The sequence below is a fragment of the Haplochromis burtoni genome, unplaced genomic scaffold, assembly GCF_018398535.1.
Source record: "Haplochromis burtoni strain Fernald_Lab_line unplaced genomic scaffold, NCSU_Asbu1 Contig_165, whole genome shotgun sequence".
Taxonomy (NCBI): domain Eukaryota; kingdom Metazoa; phylum Chordata; class Actinopteri; order Cichliformes; family Cichlidae; genus Haplochromis; species Haplochromis burtoni.
Window position 1 is genome coordinate 714,766 of NW_024582526.1, and position 23,343 is coordinate 738,108.

The 23,343-nt window shown below is 41.9% G+C and overlaps 1 protein-coding gene across 1 annotated transcript in view; it reads left to right on the forward strand.

Moving 5' to 3' along the window:
- Window positions 1-22,119, forward strand: part of rftn2 (raftlin family member 2) — a 29,277-nt gene extending 7,158 nt beyond the window's left edge. The window contains exons 2-9 of the mRNA XM_005933379.3: window positions 9,113-9,293; window positions 11,440-11,548; window positions 11,778-11,952; window positions 12,148-12,366; window positions 16,209-16,315; window positions 17,520-17,623; window positions 17,711-17,792; window positions 18,702-22,119. Coding sequence (XP_005933441.1) covers window positions 9,113-9,293; window positions 11,440-11,548; window positions 11,778-11,952; window positions 12,148-12,366; window positions 16,209-16,315; window positions 17,520-17,623; window positions 17,711-17,792; window positions 18,702-18,887 — 1,163 coding nt within the window. The 3' untranslated portion in view covers window positions 18,888-22,119. The remainder of the gene's footprint in view (window positions 1-9,112; window positions 9,294-11,439; window positions 11,549-11,777; window positions 11,953-12,147; window positions 12,367-16,208; window positions 16,316-17,519; window positions 17,624-17,710; window positions 17,793-18,701) is intronic.
- The last annotated feature ends 1,224 nt before the right edge of the window (window positions 22,120-23,343 follow it).

Sequence of the window (23,343 nt, forward strand, 5' to 3'; positions counted from 1 at the left end):
TAGTATGCATATTCTGTTTCTGTAGGGGAAAGAAAGCATGTCGAGCTGAGTCTTTGTAGTTATTGATCTTTTCATAGCAAACTGCTCACAGTGCATCTTACATCCGGACAGCGCTGAGCATCCCGATCATGTTATGCCAACAAACTTGCAGCATCTTCCGTCTGTTTTTGGTAGCTTTCACACTAAAATGCAGAATTTCCATCTGTAAATGAAACTTTCTAAAAACGTTTTAAATGATGGCTAAATCATCTCTAAATGATTCCTCTTTGTTTAGGCATGTGTTTACACTTTGTCTATGGGTCATCTTTCCTTTGCACTGTTTACCTCAGCTGTAGAGATTCTACGAATCAAGAAGGTGCACAGAAAAATAATAATAATTAAAAAAAAAAAATTACAAAAATTATATATAGCTCTTTATTTTAAAAAAATCAACATATTCTTAAGACCTGAGAGTTTGTTTACGACTTCCTGAATGAAGAGAAAATTATTAGTCTTCCAGAAACAGAGCGTCATTAAGCTTAACTCAGCCTGTCACATAAAGTGATGGATGATGTAGCCTGTTGTAATAGTGGACTTAAATGGGCTCATATCAGCTACACGGTAAACGTCCCAACAGATTGCTGGTGTTACCTTCGCTTTTTGAAGCAGTTTTCCACGCAGTTTGTTTTCTTATGTTTGTTTGTCTCATATAAAAATGCCAGGTAGCTTTATAGGTTCCTGTGTAGCATGCTCCTTCAAACTCCTGTTTGTTCTTGTAACTAGTGAGTTACTCCTGTACAGGCTAGAAGCAGTGTTGACAGAAGAATAGCCTTGTCCTGTATTTCCCTGCTCATGGACTAGCTTTGTGCAACAACTGAACAGGACTGAGGGAAATCAGGGAGTAGATGGTGATGTAAGGTGACGTGAGGACCACATCAATAAACTGGAGGATGGTTGGAGTGATGTTTATTCATGACTGACGGTGATTTCAATGGCCTTCCTCTGAGAGAGGATTGGGTTGTGAAGTGGTTTGACTGACCTCAGCCTTAGATGACTGTCCCAGTTGTGATGAGGCGTTTACTGTTTCTGCCTGCCAGGTCTATTTATTATCTCCAGAGGGTAGCGCAGTTGTCTGTAATCTCAGTCTAATCCTAGTATTTAAAGGTCCACGACAGATCCTTTCAGATTAAAGTTTGTGTTTTAGGTATTAAATTTGAAGGAGATTTCAAGGACACTGAAAGGTAATGCAGACCTAAAAATGTAACCATGAATGACATGAATAATCTGAAATGATACATATTGAAAGTACATGTGTTGTTGGTGTTTTTTGTTTTTGTTTGTTTGGGGGGGTTTTTGGGGGGGGGATTGATGTTAGGAAAGCTAACATTAGCATTGAGCACATTAACAGCCAACAGTCAGTCAGCAGTCATGCTTATGGTCAACTGAGAAACAGAAAGCTGCTTTTCTAGTATTCAGATCTGCCCCTGACTCAAAAAGCTGGAGATGATGACAGGAAACCATCTGTGGGCCTCATTTTATTACATGATGTGTTTGAAGCAGTGGACTGGTTTCTCCAGCGGGAGACATTGCATGGTGTAGGAAGCTGACATCAAATGCTCAGCAGTTTGGAGGTATTTGTTTCCTATAATTGATGAAGCGAGTTAACAACTAAAGAGCTCATTCAAGCTGTTTTGGCTTTTCCTTATTTTTGTCCAGATCTGATTTTAGGCAAACAGTGATCATGTCAGGACTTGTGCAGCACCCACTGATTTCAGACACGCCCTGGATCGCTTTTTTTCTGGTATGAGGTCTGCTGCAGGAGACTGCAGACGCACACGCACACGCACACACATGCACGCACACACACACACACACTGTTTGTACCATAATCATAGCTTAGAGGTTTGCATTCACCTCTTGATCCTGCTGATCAGTTACTGTTCCTCACCAGCAGCATTCGTATTTGAAGCAGATGAGCTGATAGTGGCTTTGAAAACTAAAATGTGTCAATTAATATTGTTTGCGTTAATAATCAATTAATAAACATGTAGCGATAGAGACTTCTGTGCATGTGTGTGCTAATGAGACACACTGTTTTGTAATAGCATCCTTTTTTGGGGCCGACATTTCTACACAGATTGTGAGACTACGCTGGTATTAAAAAAAAAAAAAAGATACGTTAAAGATAATGACTCTATCTACGATCCATTTAAAAGAGGGAATCACCAGACAAGCCAAGATACCATTTGACAATACTTTGCTCACAATATGATATTGTTGCGATTTTTAGTATTTTTCAATAACACGTGCAATTTATCATCTTTAAAAAAAAAAAAGGTTAATAATGTCCTGAAAGTTAAACTGTCAGTATCAGTTTTATTCAATAATAAGTTATGACATTTCTTTCTTTTTTTTTCTTCTATTTCTTTTTTTTGGGGGGTTCAAAGTGAGATCAATCAATCACACCAACATTGTTACTAAAACCTGCCATAACTTGGAGTCAGTCTGCTATCAGTCTGCAACTGGATGGGGTCAAGTTAACATGCAATCTGTTTTTGGAAATACATCAATTAACTGTGATAAATCTTTAAAAATCACACAGCAGTCGTCTGTCTACAAAGAAATTCATGTTAAACTATTATTCAAGTCCAAACCTTCAACAATCTCTCTGAGCGACTGCAGTTAGCCTAAAGGTTGCTCTCCTTTCTTCACTTGTGTGAAGTCATGAGTAGGGCTGAACGATATATCGCATTTGCGATAATATCTCGACATGATCAAGTGCAATTTTCTAACCGCAAAGGCTGCGATTATACTCTGACATGTCCAAATTCATGGGCTGCATCCTCCTGAGGCCGCATTTGTAGACCGATTACGTCACAGCGACGCGCCGAAGGCTGTCCAAATTACTACCATATCCCAGAATTCATAGCGCGGCCCAGCCAAACTCCAGTTTCCAGCAATGGCGGCCGCTACTAAGTTTTAAAATTACTCATACTAATCTTTCTGGGTCACAAAATAAACTTTTAACATATTTTCAGGCGAGAAAGTAGTTGTGTAAACATCAAATATCTGCTCGGTTTATCAAGATATCCCACATTTGCAAAAGTGCTTCGACGTTTTCAGAGGCGTCTGCTACCCTCCGGCTAGCTCGACAGCTAGCCGGGAGCTCGAGGGTTACTGATACGGCCGAGAACAGCACAACTCCCGGCACATCATTTTCAGATCACCGCGGAGTTTCGCTGCTCGGGTTAAACGTAATATATAAGTCACTTAGACAACCTAAAAATGTTATTGTTGGGCTTTTTTCAGTGTTTTGTTTGTTCGTGAGTAAATCGGTTTGGCTGAGATTAAAGTTATTAGATTAGATAAAATAAAACTTTATTAATCCCCCGGGTGGGTTCCTCCTTGGTTTTCACACAGCTGACTAAACGTCAAACAGAAAACTTATTAAGCAGAAGTATGAGACAGTCGAGAATTTACACTAGTGTCTGGTTATATTTTAGATAGCAAGAAGCAGACGGCCGAGTTTATTAAACTCCACCGAGACAGCGGTGACGCTAATCAGAACTAGCCTTCTGATTGGCTAATCAGAAGGCGAGACCGTCCAATTTCACGCCTTTAAATTTTAAAGGCGTGTTTGTGTGTGTGTTTATACAATTGCTATTATGTTTGCACTTTATGTGTAATGTTACTGACTGCAGAGATCAGTAAGATGTGTGTATTTTTTATTTATTAGTTTTATTTATTTAATATTATTTTTTATTTTAATGACTGTCTAGTAGTTCACAGATGTCGAAAAACTGAGTGTGGTAAAGCCACTGATTTTTTTATGTATATTTCTGCAATCTGCACATTGTACTGACTTTCATTTTAATGTTTACACCAGGGTTCCTTGTCAGCACTTTATGCTCAGATGTTTGTAAGCTAAAAATAAACTATTGTGTATGTTCAAATATACTGTTGTGATTGAAGAAGTTAAATAAAAATGTCAGTCATCAATTCATGCATCACCTCATGTCATCATAACAGAGGTCTGTCTTCCAGGAAAGAACAGTTTAAAATTAATGTAATATAGTATTGGCCATACTATATGATGTATTGCTTGTCTTTGTTTAATAAAACAGAAGACAAAGACCTTAAAAAATAATCGCATATCGCATCGCAATCGCAATATTGGGGCAAAAAATCGCAATTAGATTATTTTCCATAATCGTTCAGCCCTAGTCATGAGGTAGTTTTGTCAGCTAAGTGTGCCCAGTGTTGGCTGGGCTCAGCTCATGATGAGCCCTGAGCATGAGGTGACCCTCTCGTTTGTAGTGCCCCAGAGTATTTTAAGTATTTTGGTATCCCTATTTGCCATATTGTGATGCTATGCTGGGTCTTTTTTATTCCCTCCAACCCTGTTTAATAGAGGACAATAACTTCACATAAGAATAAAGTTCAGAGGCAGCTGATTTTGTTGAATTGATGCATACCATTAAATGGGCATTTTAATAAAGGAACAAACTCTTTGTTAATCCCCATCACACGCACACAGTCTTCAAGTGACCTTAATTTGTTGCTTTTACAGTATTATAGATTTCTCTAAAATTAATGCAGAAAGTGTAACTTGCTTTGGCTCTGTAATTCCAGAACCTTAGATTTTCTCCCTGCTGATCGTTTTTATTCCTCGACTACAAACGATACAAGGACTTGAAAAAACAGACGTGTTGAGGTTCGTAGTGTGGATGTCGCTCTTCATTTATTTGCTCCTTGTTGCTAGGCAGCTTTCCCTTTTTCACACCTTCACACATGGGTTTGAAATCTGTCTTGTAACCCGCTGCCCCCTCCATCTCCCTTTGGCTTTACCTCCCTTTCTCTCAGCTCTGTCACCCCTCTGTGTGCCCTCCTGTTATTCAACTCCTCTTGAACGGCTTCTACATTTTTACCACGTCCTTTCTAAGCTTCCCTTCTTCATCCCCTCCACCACCTCCTCCTTTTTCTCCCATACCCCACTGAACAGAGGCCTCAGTGTGCGGGTCCATGGGCCAAGTGGCAGCAGAATGGGAGGGGGTGTGAGGATTGAAACGGGGGAGGAGACGAGCAAAAGGCTGTCACAAAAGCCTTGTTTAGAGGTGTATTTGGATGCTAACACAGACGTTCTGGGAGCACTGAACTCCAGTTGTGGTGGTCTGTTTTTCTGATGTGGCCACTCTATATCACAGGCCTCATTTCATGATACAGTAGCTGCGTCATTAGCCTAAACAAACTATGTAAACCACTATGTTCTGCTACACAAGCTAACATAAGATGTGACATGATCCTAAACAAGCTAAAATTAGCTTAAACAAGACACATTCCTAGCTTAAAATAAAGGCACTAATATAAAGTACTACATTATGTTAAACAAGATAACATTAGCTGCTATGTTAGCCTAAACAATTTAACAGCATGTAAAACAAGTTAATTTTAGCTGATATACTAGCCTAATCCTTTGAACATTAGCTGCTACATTAGCTTAAAGAACCGAAGATAAATTGCTACCTTTAAATAAAAGCATTAACAAAAGCTGCTACAATTTCATATTTGTCTAAAAAAACAAACAAACCACGAGCTAATAAAAACAGTAGTATAGGAAGATAACTGGTGTAGGAGTCATTTTTCTTGTGCCCCTATCTTTAGATACAACTAGGGGGTTGTATTTCATTTTATGCACTTGTTATGACAGGCAGGTATGAGGTTATGTAGGGTCAAGGTTAATTCTGTTCAGGTCTTGCTGATGAGACGGGGCAAACGGTTTTCTGCTGTGCTCAGTCTGGTTAAATATTGTCTTTGTTTAAATGGAAAGATAAACGGACATTGCAAAGGAAACAAATAATAATAATAATAATAATGGATTGGATTTATATAGCGCTTTTCAAGGCACCCAAAGCGCTTTACAATACCACTATTCATTCACTCTCACATTCACACACTGGTGGAGGCAGCTACAGTTGTAGCCACAGCTGCCCTGGGGCAGACTGACAGAAGCGAGGCTGCCATATCGCGCCATCGGCCCCTCTGGCCAACACCAGTAGGCAAGTAGGGTAAAGTGTCTTGCCCAAGGACACAACGACCAGGACAGAGAGCCCAGGGATCGAACCGGCGACCTTCCGGTTACAGATGCGATTCCCAACCCCCCTGAGCCACGGTCGCCCCGTGGGCGACTGTGGCTCAGGGGGCTGGGTATCGGGGACTGGGTATAGGGCTGGGTATCGTCACTGATTTCTAGAATCAATTCGATTCCGATTCACAAGGTCCCGGATCGATTCGATCCACGATTCAATTCGATTAGATTTGATTCAATTTGATTTAAATCTGGAGAGTTTTGCCTCAGACAGTCAGAAATATTATAATTCAGATCAGTACATTAACATATTTTTCTGTCTATAAAAAGGAAGCTGACACACGCAAGACTTTATCAAAGGTGTGAGCGTCACAGCAGATGCCTTTGTGTCAAAGTAGCTGAAGATAAAACACAGAAAAACATGAAGGTGATTTTCCTGGCCTGGATTTTATAAAAATATTCTGCAGTACATCAAAAACGAAAGAAAACCATTAATCAACATATGAACATTACCTCTGAAGTTACAGCTGTTTTATTAGAGACACAGTGTTTTGCATTTTGCATAATTTTAAAAAGTTGAAATTTGTTCAGAAGCCTATTGAACAGCAGAAATTAGGTTTTCTTTTCAGAAGTAAGTAAAAGGGAAAAAAAAAACAGCAGCCGACAGCGCAGTAAACAACCGTAGACTTGTGCGTAACAAGCAAGCGAATAATGCAGAAAACAGATTTTTAGACGGGAAACTGTTGTTGAAGAGAGAGAGAGAGAGAGAGAGCTGTGCATCGCGGTGGAAGCAAAACAGGAAAAGTCAGAGTGAATTCATGACGATGTTTATGTGAAGCGTAGTTTGGATCTTCTTTTGCTGCTGGTTCGGTCAATATTGTTTGGAGAGAGATCAAACTAACAGCTCTAGAATCAGCGCAAAAAAGGGCGTAAACACAAAGCGCGGACCGCCGAAACATCAGAATCAGCGAGCTGTCGGCTTTCAGCCCCGACCGTGTCCGTGCCGTCGGGTGAGAGAAAGGCGACATCTCACTGATTCTGATCCATCGGCGGGTCCACGCTGTGTGTTTACGTCTTTGTGCAGAATCTGTGTTTCTGCTCTCATTTACTGTTTTAGCTGTTTGCTGGTTGTTGAAATGTTGTGAGGTTTAACCTGAGATTCTGGCTTTTCGGGCAAAATGAATTTATATTAAAAAATCGATTCAGGATTTTAATGAATCAATATCACGTTATCCAAGCCAGAATCGATTTTAATTGATAAATCAATTATCAAAACCCACCCCTAGGAATAAATGACTGAATATAAATATCGTTAATATAAATGAAAACAAAGATTTGGCACGGTGAACTGTGACTGAGTGCACGTAAAAGCAACGCCTACTAACAAACAAGTAGCAACCAGTAGCATCAAAATATAGGATTTACTCGCTACAACAGCGATATTTAACTTTTATCATGTACGTCTGATTTTTTTCTTTTTTCTTTTATAATTTGAAGTTCATAAATTCCAGGAAAACTACCACTTTTTATGGGACTTTCTCTGTGTTGAGGTACTTGGATTCACTTCATTTCATGACTGCTGTCCTGTGCACAAGTTCTCTTTAGAGCTGCATCACTGTTTTCCAGCAGCTGCAACATGTGTTAAATTTAAATTCACCTCAAGCATTGAAAGCGGGGTTTAAGCCCACAGGAATGCCTGTAAACTGTTGCAGCATTCGCCCGACCCTGGTGTTTACTGGTTTTATTGAGGTTCTGGTGGTCTTCATTCTCATGAAGGGAGCCAGCCAGACAGCTCATTCAGAGGCTGCAGTGATGTCAGCTGCATGCTGGTCTCCCAGGTCTCTTGGGTGTTTGTTCATGAGAATGTGGGGTGAATGCTTTTTTGCCGTCTTTTACACACACACACACACACACACACACACACACACACACACACACACACACACACACACACACACAGTCTTGTTTTCATCGCTTCACAGGCTGCTGTACAGTCTTTCACTCTGTTCCCTAAATTTAAGTCTTATCCAGAGTTTGTCCCCGTAAGGGAGACGGGAATTCCCCACATTGTTTGTGTAAACTTGTATCTCGCAAGATTAGTAATACTGTTACACACAACATGAGTTGACATCAGGAGACTGTAACCACATTAATTTTGTACCTAAACATCAGTACCCACCCACAACATGAGTTGTACACAGAATAATGAGAAGTACACACAAAGCTGTGTTGATGCTGACATGCCCTAACCCTCAGTCAAGCTCAATTAGTGGAAGTTTTGTCAGAACAAACAATGAATCTCCACAATGTGACTGTATAAACAGGAGTAAGGCTCTGACGGCTCTGGCTCTTTATCATTTGTTTTCTCTTCTTTTTTTCTTTCCTTGTTTTTAATCATCCTTTCTCCAAAATGTGCAAATTGTTTTTTAAAGTCTTGGAATGCTGTGTGCGTGTGTGTGTGTGTGTGTGTGTGTGTGTGTGTGTGTGTGTGTGTGTGTGTGTGTGTGATGTGTGTGTGCAGTGTGTGTGTGTGTGCGTGTCGTGCGTGTGTGTGCGTGTGTGTGTGCGTGCGTGCGTGTGTGTGTGTGTGCGTGCCTGCGCGCGCACAAACGGCATGTAGCCAAACCCCTCTGAACAGTTGCTCTTTGTGGACACAGGAAGTATGGTGATAGCTGCATGGATTTCCAGCCAGGACTTTAGGAAAAATGGCACAAGACTCTGCCATTCACAAACTCTCCAGCTCTCTCTGCTCACTTCACACCTCTGATGGCTCACAAATGGATAAAATGAAAACAGAAGACAGGCTTAGTTTGGAAAGGATCTCTTCCCCTTAAGGCTTTAGAGTCGTAAGGGGAAAGGTGTTTATTTGATGGTAGATCATGGAAGGTGATTGATGGAGCCGGTGGTCACATGTCATTTTCAGACGTCATAAAAGTTGGATTGATTTATGAATAATCAATAAATGGTTTGTGTGTCAAAGTCTTCGGATGTGTCATTCAACTCTGAGCGCAGGTTTGAAAACTGAGCAGATGATGTCTGTGTGTGCAGGTAGCCGTCCGACAGTCCAGTATGTGTCCTCGCTGTCTGAGTTGCCTCAGGCCCTACAGCCATACTACACCCAAGGCTACCTCCTGGCTGCACTTCACCCCATCATCCTGTCTGTGGGTCGGACTCGCTCGCTTCCCTTCAGCCTGCTCTACCGCGCCATCCTGGCCCGTCCTAGACCCAGGTACGCCAGTCCTAGTCCAACGTCATCAAATTTATCTTAAAACTGACCTATTATTGATTTTTTTTTTCTTGTAAGTCATGGTCAAAGAAAGCTTTTGCCATGATGTTGTCTAGTAGGTATATGAAAGATAAATGAAGTCAGCTGCATATTTAATGCAGATTGCTGATAGGAGGTCTGACTTGCGTGCTAGCAGAGAGAGGAGACGGTGTTTTGGTTTGACTACTGTTCAGTTTCTGTTGGCTAAAATTCACCTGACAACAGGGATCTCTCAGCAGCCAATGAGGATGGAGTATGTCTGATCTCTCAAGCCTACTGGGCTCTGCTGAGGGACCCAAGGGGGCGACAAAACCACCACAAAGAGATATAAAACCCACTGCCAGGAAGGTCAAAACCACAATACCCACACAACAGTCGCAAAGGGACCCAGAATCACCATACACAGCTGAAACAACCGCAAACAGAATAAACATGACTTGACTACAAAGAGAAATGAAACCTCCAAGACTAAACACGACTACCATTCGGAAAAAAACTACAAAGAAACTAAACATGAAACCGAGAAACATAAAACAGCCACCAAGGAAGCCAAACTAACCAGAAGAGTCTAAAAATGATTACCAGCAACACAAAACAACCACGAACAGACTAAATACCAGGAGACTAAAATCAACCACAGAGGAACTAAACATGATTATTAGCAACATGACTGTAAAGTTGCACAAATCAACCAATACGAGGCACGAACATTTTCACACTTTTCTCTCTTGTTTAAACACTCTCAAAGTTCAAACCTTCGTAGAAAAATAAGTCCAGTATTATAGAATGAAACCAAAGATCAAACCCTGTTTTCAGGTCCACAACATGGGAATAGAGCAGCTGCCAGAGAATTCAACATTAATGAATCAATGGTACGGAAGTGGAGGAAGCAAGAAGAATGGTAACTTCTACCTTCCTTTAGCATGTCCAGAAGTCCCAGTTTTTGTGCAATGGTTAGCATCTTCTTCTGCCTTTTAGGTGCTACCGCAGGAGCCTTTGACGGTGCAAAACGCTTCATCGACATTGTTGTTTGTTGGAGAGAAAACTTAAAAAGTGCAGCACTTCAGAGTCACACTGTAGCGATCTAAGATTTATGTAAATTTGACAAGCTGAACGCATTCTGTACTGTACAGGAGACACAGCACGAGGTTAATTGACAATGGTCCACAGCTGATCGGGACACAGAACACAATGTGCTGTAAAACAAAACAAAACAAAAAACAACATGCAAAATTGCACCAAAAAAATCTGCGAATCAGTGAGGCCGCAAAAGGTGAACCACATTATAGCGAGGGATCACTGTATTGCCGTGTTTTCCGCACTATAAGACACACTTAAAATCCTTTAATTTTCTCAAAAATTGACAGTGCGCCTTATAATCCGGTGCACCTTATGTATGAATTCTGGTTGTGCTTACTGACCTCGAACCGATTTTATGTGGTACACGACGCTGAAAAATCTGTCAAAAATGTTTTAGTCCGTTACTGAAGTTGGGCTAGCTGGTATATAAGGATGTGCTACGTGATCGTAGCGACAAAGCTATGTTAGCATAACATTAGCACAGTGAAGGTGGAGGATGAACGCTAACTTTTTTCCACTTGAGAACAACTGAGATAATCCATCTACAATACGAGGTTAGTCATTAATATACTGCAACAACATGGGAATAGAGCAGAATAGAGAGAATTCAACATTAATGAATCAATGGTACGGAAGTGGAGGAAGCAAGAAGAATGAGTTGAGTAAAGTTTGACTTATCTGACTGTTTTGTTTCACTTAATGTGCCTTATGGTCCGAAAAATACATAGATTTGTGGAGCGTTGTGTTGTTTTTTTCTGTTAGTTGTGTGGGGGGATTTTTTCCTGCAGACTGTGGTGTTATGCTCGTATCGAGTCTCTGTCTCCTCATACTGATGAGAACAAAGTGAAACGTTTACCTTCATGTTGAAACGGTGCTACAACGGTCTGTGCGTACTCTTATCACTACAGTAGCAGCAGCCTGCTGAGCATGTAAAGGATTTATTTGTTTGTGTCTGCAGCTCTGTGACAGCTGGACTCTGCTGAACAAGTCTCCCTGGGGTCTAACACTTATCTTTGTTATGTGATTTCAGTAAGCAGACAGCATCCATGTATCACAGCGTGCCGGTGCTGAGGGTGGAGGAGTGGCCTTTACCTGGAGACTCGCTGACAGCTGACACTGTCGGAGCACTCATCGATAGGGTCAGCCATCTTTACCGGTGCATTAGTCAGATCAAAGGATCAAAGAAGGGATTTTTAGTATATATGTTACGATCAAGACATCCTCAATGGATTCAAGATAAATGAGTGGTCAATGTATGATAAAAGCAATAAATAAATACTTTTAATGGCTGAAAAATGTTTGAAAGCAATGTTGGAAAATGCATTCACCTCATCTAAACTTCTTAATCTGTATTTATCTTTGCTGTAGGTGAACAGCAGTGCACGGGGAGGGGTTCGATTCATTGGCTCCGTCCTCCAGCAGGTGAGTGGGATCACCAATGGCCGGGTGCACAGTCCAAAGAGGGCCTGTCGCTCGCCTCCACGTACACCTCCTGAAACACTGCCTGGAGACAGAGAGCTGGATGACAACACCTACAGTCCCGGTAAGACAAGATATTCATGTGGGGACTTTCTGAATGGTTGTGTGACCTCAGGTTCACATCCATGGTGACAATAATGGTGTTATGTGTTAGACTGTCAAATGGTCGAGAAGATTTCACCCTTGAACCTTGTATTTTATGTTATTTTTTTAGGAAAAATGGTAAAATGAGTCATACTTTTGCTCCTTCTCCTTCCAGATTTGAGGTTGCTGGTCTTCTTCCACTCATGGGCTCCTGGCTGTGCTCCTCTGGACTCTCTGGGCTGTCAGTACCACCAGGGGGCACTCTCCATGCGTGTTTCCAGGAAAGGCCACGTGGTCAGTGCTCTGGAGGCTGATTGGTTGGAGCTGACTGCCGCCTACTATCGCAAAGGCTGGTCACTGGTAGACTCCTTTGTTTACTGGGACACACCTAAAGGTTGGTCTGATGGTGGATGTTAAACAAGCACGGAGCGGCGCATGTATGTTTGTCCTCTGTAGGCTTGAGCACTTAAAAACATTAGTCATGATTCCAAAACTAAAAGACTGAAGAAACCTCAGCTGTCCGGTGACAACAGGTATTGTTCAAACAGTTTGAAAATGGTCTAAAACCCATTCAGATTCAGAACCAACACCAACTTTCAAAGTCATTGCAAAATCTCATCCAGACCAAAGCCAAGTTTGAAACAAGCCAAAAGTCAGGTTCAAAACCAAGTTTCAAACCATTGTACTTTGCCCCAAACTAGGGCTGGGCGATATATCGAGTTTTTAAAAAATATCAATATATTTTCATACAAGATATAAGGTGTGACAATATCCTTTATATCGATATAATCTATGTTACGTTATAATTATAGTTGTGGAGCCTAGGGCTGGGCTATATCATACCGTTCACTGTAATACCGGTGTAATTTTGGGCAACGATAGGAAAATGAAATATCGCGATAGAATATGGGTAAAACGCGCATGCGCAGTGCCTATGTTTACATACGCACATGGCGGCAATGCAGAATGAGAAGAGCGAAAGTGGATCGTTGAATGAAACTGATGAACCAGAATTGGTTTGTAAAAATGCTGCAACTTCAGTGGTGTGGAACTGGTTTAGCTTTCGTCCGTCAGATACACAACAAAGCACTATTTTTGGTAGCGCATGCTAGCGGGCCGTCGTTATTACCGCGTTGTTTGGAAAATACGACACTTAATACACACTTAAAATCAATCCTTTGATTTTTCTGACAGTGCCCCTTATAATCCCGTGTGCCTTGTGTATGAATTCTGGTTGTGTTTACTGACCTCGAAACGATTTTATGTCGTACATGACGCTCGAAAATCAGTCAAATGTTTTAGTACGACTTTGCTAAGCTACGAAGCCGCACCGCTTGATGGATTGTCGGAGCATTACGGCTATATTAGGCAGGCACCTCGCGGCGTGATACGTGCTGTGCTTCAACATAATATTACCGTATTGTGTGTGTATAACCTCTTTTTAAGTTTTGTGGATAGTATACATGGTTATGCTGAGGATGTGTCGGCCAGTTTCCACTGGAAATGCCTTTTGGTTAAACTGTCAGCAAGGAATTTGCACTGTTACATTTTTATATAACTTTAATGCACATTAAAAAAACAGCTGCTTGTTTAAGTGAAAATACATTGATGGGGTTTTCTGCACTAATAAAGTTGTGGAGTTGTAAAGCATTTTGTCTAGTGTCAATTATATCGTCAGTTACCATTATCGCAAATTATCAAATGTATATCGTGATAAATATTTTTGGTCATATCGCCCTGCTCTAGTGGAGCCACAAGTTTGCCTCTCTTTCGTCCACTTTTGTCTCTACGCAACGTTACTCGGCCTCGCCTCTCCTTCACTGAACACAACTCCCCCTCGCCCATAGCTTCACCTGCAGGCAGCGACCAGATGGACACGGCAAATCTCCGTTAGCGAGTTGTGGGGCTGGACGGCGTCAACGTGTTAGCGAGCTAACCACGCTAACGACATGCAGCCCACAGGGGCTGCACGGCCTAAAATCCTTTCATTTTCTCAAAAATCGACAGCGCGCCTTATGTATGAATTCTGGTTGTGCTTACTGACCGCGAACCGATTTCAGGTGGTACACGGCGCTCAGCAATCTGTCAAAAATGTTTTACGACTTTGGTAAGCTACAGAGCTGCAGCGCTTGATGGATTGTCGGAGCATTACGGCTACCGTAGTCTGGAGCCTCGCGGAGTGATACGTACTGTGCTTCGACGTAATATTACCGTATTGTGTGTGTATAAGGACCATAAATGGCACCTGTTAAGAGACATGGTTACGAAGCGGATTTCAAACTCAAGGCTGTGAGTCACGCAGTAGAAGTTGGGAACAGAGCAGCTGTGAAATCTGTCTTTGTTATTATGCTCAGCATCTGTTAGTTTACATTTTGACTGCACAATTATGAGCTTTTTGTTATGCACAAAAACAACATTGTTTTCTTTTATTTATGGAGCATTATTATTTAATAAATGCTGATAATTTATTTTTGAGTAATTTCTTCATGTAAATCTACGCTGTATGTAAATAAAAATGCCCGTGTGACATCTGGGACACAGTGTGACTAAGAACTCTCTTTTTGTTCTTAACTTATGGCTTTAAAAAAATATCGAGATATATATCTTATATCGCCACCCAGCTAAAAAATATCGAGATATGAATTTTGGGTCAAATCGCCCAGCCCTACCCCAAACCAGAACCACAGCCAGAAGCCAATCCAAGTCTAAACCAAGTCAAAGATTAGGTATAAAAACATTCCACATCCTTGTCCAAAACAAGTGTAGCAATTTGTTTAACATCACAGCCCAATACAAGTTATAAGATGGTCCAAAACCAAGTTCAGACCCAATCTTAAACTTTACACAGCTTTGTGTATGTATACACAATACACACACGTGTGTGTGTGTGTGTGTGTGTGTGTTGTGTACTTATTGTTGTGATTTACATTGCTGTGCTTGAGAGTCACCACTGTAAAATGGGCCCAAAGTCAGAACCTGTTCCAAATGTTTAACTAGTCTGACGTCAGCTTGAAATCCACAAATGAAACCAGAGTTGTCAAAAAAATGTTAAAAAGACTAAAACAAGTTTGAAATGTGTCACACTGATCTGAAGCCACCTGTGTCACGTTGTAAGTGGACTGATTCTTGTATAGAGCTTTTCTGCTCTCCCAGAGTACTCAAAGCTCTCTGTACAACATGCCACAGGCATCCATTCTTCTATGCTTTTAAGTGCTTACTAACCACATTCACACACATTCATACTCCGATGGATGCATCAGAGAGCAACTTGGGGTTATGCAGACTAGGAAGAGCACAGGATCGAACCACCAACCCTCCGATCAGTAGATGACCTGCTCTACCCCCTGTTGTCCAAAACGCTGGAACAACGAGCTTCCCAATAACCTTGAATAAGTCCAAGTGAAGCAGCTCTGCAGATGAACAGGAAGCGAGGTCGCCAAAGTCGGGAAGACTGCTCCAAATATAGATGCAGTGGGAGAAAGGAGCCAAAACAGGAAGTGACTTTTTTGTGTTTATGTCAGTCTTTGGTTTTTGGTTTTTTATGAGATAGAAATGGATCGCATATGTTTTTCATGTGTTTCATTTTGGCCACAGTTTATTTTGTGCAAACTCGAGTCATACTTTCTAGTCTTTTATGAATTTATTTTAAGTCGTTTTACTGCGTGCATAGAATCAGATAATTTGGGTTTGTTATCCTTCTTCCTAATGAATCGGGGAGCATTAGGCAGCTCGCTGATGGTGCAGGGTGATGGAGAAGTTTGTACAGACGGACTACAACACGAACCCTCCGCGCTGCTGTCCTCTCACACATGAACACGTGGGAACTCTCAACCTATTTCTAATAACTGGGTCATTATCAACCCAGCGACGCTCTCATTTCCCCAGCAGCTGAAACTTGGCTAGCTGCAGCGGTGTGAATCATGTATGTGCTGCCAGACAAGGTCAAGAATCTGGTAAATGTTTGATTGTTGTTCTGTACGTTTTCATAGCAGCATTTAGTTGTTTGCTCTTTTTAGCTGTGAAACTGCACAGTTAGACCACTTGATTCACAAAGCTGACTTGCGTAATGTCATCCAGCGCCCTCTGAGCAGTTTGAGTTCCACAACTGTGACTCTATCAATAAGAACCATGCCACACAAAAATATGAAGATGAATTTTTCTGTTTTCACCACAAAAACGTGACCGTGTGTCTTCCAAACAGACGTTTGTGTCACTGCCACTGTTTGTGTGTTTCAGGCGAGCCGGTGCCTCGATCGCTGGAGGGATTGTTCGTGTACGAGGAGAGAAGCACGTCTCCTCCTGCCAATGACACAATTGTTGTCGAGCAGTGGACCGTCATCGAGGTCAGTGAGATTTTTGGAGAGATGTTTGTGGAACAGAGATGTTTTATCCACTCTGTAAGGGCAAGCTTAGGTTAAACTGTGAAGCTTAAACAAGACAAAAAAAAGTTCTTTTTGAACATTAGTAGCTTTTAACACAGTTTGAGATAAAAAATGACCCGTATGTGTACGTGTGGTTAACATTGTGAGCACCTGGGACAGAATTAGAACGTCAAATAGACGGTTTGAAGAGTTTGAAGCTGGTCTGCTGATGAGGCATCTGTTTGTTTTTTTTTATACCTTCATACCTCCTCACATTATACACCATATGACAGTATTTATCTAATCAGTAGAAATCATTGTAGTGATGGATTGGCTGACTCGATAATTCCACGTTGTTACTTTTGCTGTCTGGCTTTACAAATATTCGTTTGGTAAACTTATAATGCCATTAATGCACAACTCAGCGTGTAGTTACACCAGGGATCGGTTACGAGCAAAGCACAGAGCCACAAAACATATTTAGGCATGAAAGTGAAGAAAAAGCATCACAGCAAATCCGGTCTGGAAACTGAAATCAACTTTTGTTAAATTCTGTAGTTTCTTCCACTGATTTCATTTTTATTCCATAGGTTAGTAACTGGTTAAATAAAATAGTTTCAGGAGCCACAGGTTTGAGACCTTTGCTGTGCTTATTGGTTGAGGACCCTGACATGACACCTTAGAGCAGAGCTGAGGTCCAGTGTGAAGTGTTATACCCTTAGGATGTGACTAGAGGCAAAGAATTGTGCAGCTTCTTCCATGTTTGTTGGCTCTAAAATACTCCCAAACACTCTTTGTTTACTAAGCACAATCCAGTCGTTCTTTCACAGCTCTCTGGGCTCAGCTGTCCACTTTATCAGTGTCTCCATGGAGAGAGAAAACCCCCACAGCATTTCTAAACAATATCATTGCCAGCTTTTCATTCCTCCGTATAGACCAATCATCATAACTACATCGCATTTCCAAGGAACTCCTGAGAGACCAGATCCTGGCCCCCTAAAGCAGGTGTGCTTTGGAGCAACCGGCTCTCAAAGGCTCCCCTTAATGACCGGCTCTAAAATAATCAAATGTTAACATGGAATCAAGCCAGAAGTGGTGTTTACTGAGACTCACAGCTGGCTCTTAGCCAGAGAGGTTGCTTTTTCTGAGCCCTTCTGTTATATCTGGACACGTTGCTCTCCTGCAGGACTCCAATGTGAAAACAGATTACGGGCCACTCCTCCACACTCTGGCTGAGTTTGGCTGGCTGCTCACGTGCGTGCTGCCCACACCCATCATCCGGCACGACAGGTAGAAGAAGATGCTTTGAAGATGTTTTCTCTCCTGAAACATGTTTTTCAGTTGCATTTCTGACCATGTTCCCGTTGATGTGTGCAGTGACGGGAATCTGGCCACAAAGCATGTTGTATTCCTCCAGAGGCCGGTCAGAGGTCAGACAGCCGGACAGCCGAGGAACCAGGTGAGACCTTTTCCACATTCGCTGTGGCCAAGAAACATGATGAGGCAGCTGAACGTTAAGCAAATGTTTAAATGGTCTTTAATCTGCATCTGGCATCAGCGTTCTCTGTTGGATAGACCTACAAAATCCTTGTGCAGCAGTGAAAGAGGCGAGCTGGTGAACACGTTGGGATGTTAAGCAACTTCAGAGCAGAATAAGTCACTCAGGTGCAGGTGGAGACCCGAAACAGAGCTAGAATAGACATCACTGCACTCAGCGATGTCAGTGTTGTGCTCCTGCTTTCCCAAAGTCAGTTTGGTGTACAGTGTGTGTGAGGAGGTTGTAAATTCAGACACCAGCAGGGATGCAAATTTCCCTTTAATTTCCTTACCCATGCCAACATTTCATAATTCCACCTGTCAGCGTAGCTTCCTCACATTAAGCTGAAGAGTTTTTTCTTTGGGATTTTCAAGAAAGCACTTCTAAACATGCTAGTTTTCTTTAGAAAGTATACATTGCTTTTATTTATTGTTGTGACTGGAGAACAGCAGCAGTGTTTAGTGGAAGTAAAGAGCTTACCTGTATTACCAGCATCACCCCGATGAAGAGGAATGAAAAATGGCTCTGTTGGATAAGCAGGAATATCCTCTGTGTGGCTAAAGTCCCCCCTGGTGGAGAAAGTCGGTACTACTCGGAGTTCACTGCAGGTGACGGCTGCAAACTCGTAGGAGGGCAGAAAAACAAAACAGCAGTTACCTGGAAACTATTCCAGATGTAGTTTTCATGAAGCTGCTTTATTTATTCCAGTCGCCAGTCTGCAGAGCCGCCCTCAAGAAAATCTGTCTTTAGATTTTTATTTTAAATCGTAGTCCATCTGTGTCATTTCATGGTCTGTTATGGGATCTGACTTGTGTCCCTCTCTGTCTCCAGTCTGTGTCCAGTCACTCTGTGAGTCGGGCAGCCAGCAGCCCCGACCCTCCAGACACCCTTGCTCTGCCTGCGGGAGGCATCGGGGGATTCCCAGTGTTCGGAGGAGGGTATCCCAGCTCCCTATCCCACATGGAGGAAGGTGGCTTTGAGCAGGACGAGGGGAAAGCTGAGGTCACCTGTATGTAAGCAGGTGGAAGTACCCAAGCAAAGAGATATGAACTGTGGAAGGTTCAGACTATTCACCATCTGACAGAGACTTTAATGTAGAGGAGCTCTGCACTTTGAAAATGTTGTTAACGAAGCCATAACGAGAAAACGGTTGGACTTAGATGTGCAGAGTGATGCACGCCTAATAACAGGTGCTCCCAGTATTATAAAGCACAGGAAATATGTTAATGTTATTGTGAGAACTTGAAGGAGCGGGGCTCTGCTTTCTGCTTACAGTCTGGAGTTATGCTCCTTCACAGCTCAGAAACATACTGAAGCAGGAAGAAATCTAGTTTAGTTTAAAGTTATTTAGAAAGAGTACAAAAAGTGATGTGGAACTATAACTAAACATAATAGGAAAAAGTCACAGGCAGTTTTGGTTAAAAGGGCCTACTTGTTCTTACTTCAGCCCTCTAAAATCCATGTTTCCTGAGAAAGTTCATGAATGTCAGCTTTAGATTTATATATCAGTGAGACAACATCCTTCAGTCAAGTAATCAGTTGTCAGTAATAAATGTATTCCAGAAACTGTGAAAGGAAAAAGAAAGTAGCACATTCCAGACTTTGATATATGACCGGTGACCTGCTTGAAGTGTGTGGATGTAGCTGCTCGGTGCGGCTGCCATCGTCCTGTGTGATCACTGTGTGGTGTCAGTGGCTCTATTAGGTTTAATATCGTACACGATGGAGCTCGATCAGTAGAAATTTGACTTGTTCTTTCATAACTGGTTTAAAGCCCCAGCTGTGTGCGCTTTCTGCGGGCGTGTGTGTATAACTGACTTTCAGTCAGAAAAGCAGCAGAAGTTCAGCGTCTGGACTCGGAGTTCTTTTCTCTCTTTGCTAATGTGCTGCTCATAAAAATCGACGAGGAAGACTCCTGGAGCCTCGAGGAAGATGCCAGGGTGGTGGAGGTGTTGCGCTAAAACGTGGCGATGCAGGGCAGCAGCTCTGATGTGTGAAAGGAGGAGATGGGAGCATTTGGAGTTTAAAGGTGAACTGGAAGTGTCTGTCAGGTGTGTGACGTGAGGAGAGTGAGGGATGTTGGTGTGCGTGACACAGGGCAACTGGAGCACCACTTCAGTGTGTAGCTCTTATGCTGTGATGAAGGCTCTGTGCTGAAAACATACCAGGTATAAATGGTGGGCGTGGCTTCTTTGTCTGAAAAGTGAAGCAGACACACAAGTGCCTTAAACCTGCACTCTTTCTAATGGCCACCAGGGGGTGATACCAAAGGTTGCAGGTCCTATACAAGTCTATGAGGAAACAGCCCGCTGCTTGGACCTCTATAAACACCAGTTCAGTGACGTATTTTGGATCATACTGATGAAAACGCTCCGCTTTGTAAAGTTTGGTCACTCCAAGTGTCAGAGAGGACGACTCATACAGTCGGTGAGCACATGGTCTGAGTCAGAGCTACACCCACAGCTCATTACATCAAAGTTCTGATGATGAGATCATCACACAGTTTACATGTTTTGGAATACATTTATCTGATATTTAGCTCTCCACTGAAGTTTTGTTTCTATTGTCACATATGATGTTTCACAATTGTTTTGTAGTTTCACCAGATAACCACACAAAAAGAGAAAAGTCACTGAACTACTTGAGCCACCATACGGATATGTAGTTAACCTATATACCTCCCCAGTACATGATGAAAGCGAGGTGCCTGAAACAGTATATTTGTATAGAAAAGCCTATTTCTCCGAGATGTTACAGCTTTTTCAGCTATTACTCTGGAAGTCATTCATACAGCTCATCGTGTTTAAAAGTATTATTTTTCCTCCTTTATTTTAAAGGTACTGCTAATATTCCTGCTGCTTTCCAGACATTCAGTGTTACACACATCCAAAATGGATGGAGGGCTCTTTTTCTGCTGTTGTGCATGTGTGTGTATAAGTATATTAGATGATAAGTGTATTTGTCTCATTTATATAAAACATTTCTAAAGCTGAGCTTTGAAATAGAAGCGATCGATGTCGTTTGCAGTCTGTGATGCACAAATACAAGAAATGTGAGTCAAATGCCACAAACATGAATTTCTAACAGGTGCCATGTTCTGTGAATAGTATCAAAATGTTTTTTTAAAAGACCCTGGAAACTAATTTTTCGAAGGGAGATTTGAGATTTCAGGATGAGGGAGAGCTTCCATGCCAATTCCTGATTAAACTATTGTTTGTTCTGGGATTTTATAAAGGGAAGTTACTTTATAATAGGACACAAATGGGACAAAAATATGGAGTGACCTTATGAATCAGGAATGACTTTTAAGCGGACCTGTTCTTCTCATTTTCAGATTTGATCTTGGACTGGTTACAACAGTCACATTGCACTATCCCCAGTGAACCGTTCTTATTAGCGCTGATCTTCAGTTCATCCCGTCTGAAGCCACTTTTAGCTTCCTTTAAGCCAACTTTATTACGATTGGCTGCCCTTCGTTAAGCGTTTACAGGTGGGTGGGGCTTCTGTGCTTGCAGCCTGAGGGGGCTTTATTAGAGCAAACAGTAGAAATGGCCAACGTGTACATACCCTGAACTCATTATGTTAATGTTTGCTTTGTTTAATGAGCTTGATGATCAGAACAGTGCATCAGGAAATGAGGAAAGCAGAGCAGGTCTCCTTAAAGATCAACTTTCAGGTTAATCTGAGGACTTTTATAAATAAGGTGCTGTTTTAGTTTGAATGGAAATGTATTAAATGGGTGTTCACTGTCAGTATTAATATTCTAGCTTTTCCCTTTTCCGAGAGTTGTACATTTCCCTTCCTTTATCGTGGCTGTTATTTTTTATTAAACAGTATTTCCCATGTCTGACTCACTGATTAACCACACGACCACACACGTCTGAATAATAGTCTTTTTGTTTTTATTAACAGACATGAAAATGTCAACAGTAACAAAAAATTTTTTTAGTCCAATAAAAAAAAATAAAGTGGGTTGGATCAGGCTCCTCCCACAAAATAACTTAATGAGGGAGAGGGTAAAAGAAGGTTGTGCTCTGACATGTAAATGTGGCCGATGTTCTCTCCTTCCTGGATGACTTATTGAATGCTTAAAGCAGCCAAACGTTGCCCACTGCTGCAGGAGATGAGAACATCAGGCACACTGGACACAGTATTATGAAGTGGGGACATGTCACGATGCAGGATCAGAGTTAGCCAAACAGCCTTCCTATACACGTCAAAGGCCGAAGAGACTATCTGACTGCTAGTACACATACAGAGCTAAGAGATTACGGTTTTCTTTGTTCACTACCACACGAACCGCACACCTACATTGTGTTTTAATAGCATTATTAAGTCAGCAGGCTAATTTAGTGATCCATCTCATGGGACACCCCCAAATCAGACTGGTAGGCAATACAAGCAAAAAGAACAGAAGCAGTCAGGAGAAAAGTGCACAGAAAACATGAGTGAATTTAAACGGGGAGGAGTGGCAGAGGGTTTATATACACAGAAGGAGGGAGAGCTGTCAGTGTGGGCCTTTCTCAACAATACAGGTCACCATAGTTACAGAGGCTTTCTGCAAATCCAGCTGCCTGAGGAAGATTAGCCTGCGATGTCCAGAGCGAGAGGCAGCGTGGTGTCACGGCTCCATCGCTGCTGAGGATGGATGAATACCTGCAAGAACTGCTTCGTGTTCTATGCTCAGTACACGGTGTTATAACGTAGACAGTCAAAGTGTGTGGGAACTAAAAAGGGCGCCAAACGTTAAAACGTTAGCCAACCATACAAAACACTGACTGCAAGCTTTAAAGCTGCTGCATATTTCCTTCAAATCTGAAGAATGCTCCTCTAATCAGGAACTGCTGGAGGGTAAAACCTTTCACACTGCAGTTCCCCCATCAGTATTTAAGCTTTCATGGTTAATGCTGTTAAAGTTGTCCTTATTTACACGGTATTTATGATTCCTTTATTTCTTATCTAAAATAAGATTATAGGTGCTCATGTGTGCTAAAAAACAAAAAATTAATCCCTTTATTCTAAATATAGTGAAGATAAATCTGAGATGGGCTATACTGGTGGGCGAGTGAAGTAAAGAGGCACAGAGGGTCATTAAATTCAAGTACAGCCACAATTGATCTAAATGAGTGTTTTCATCTGCTGGAAAACTAAATGCCTCCAGCGTGCTGGGAAGCAGCCACGGAGCCGTGAGCACACAAGCTGGATCCTGTGGACATGCGGGATTATGAACAGGGTTTCCCTACAGGAGAAGTGAGAGGAGGGCTGTACCCCCAACCTCTGAGTGGAAATAGAAAATATAATTGTGTCCTGCAGGCATGACTGAACTCTGCTCCTGGTCATCTTTACCCTTACATCCTTTTAGATAGATACAGGTGACTGGGGAGGAGGGACATGGACAGTGTTACTAGACGGGAGCCTCAATACACTGGTGTGTGTGTGTGTGTGTGTGTGTGTGTGTGTGTGTGTGTGTGTG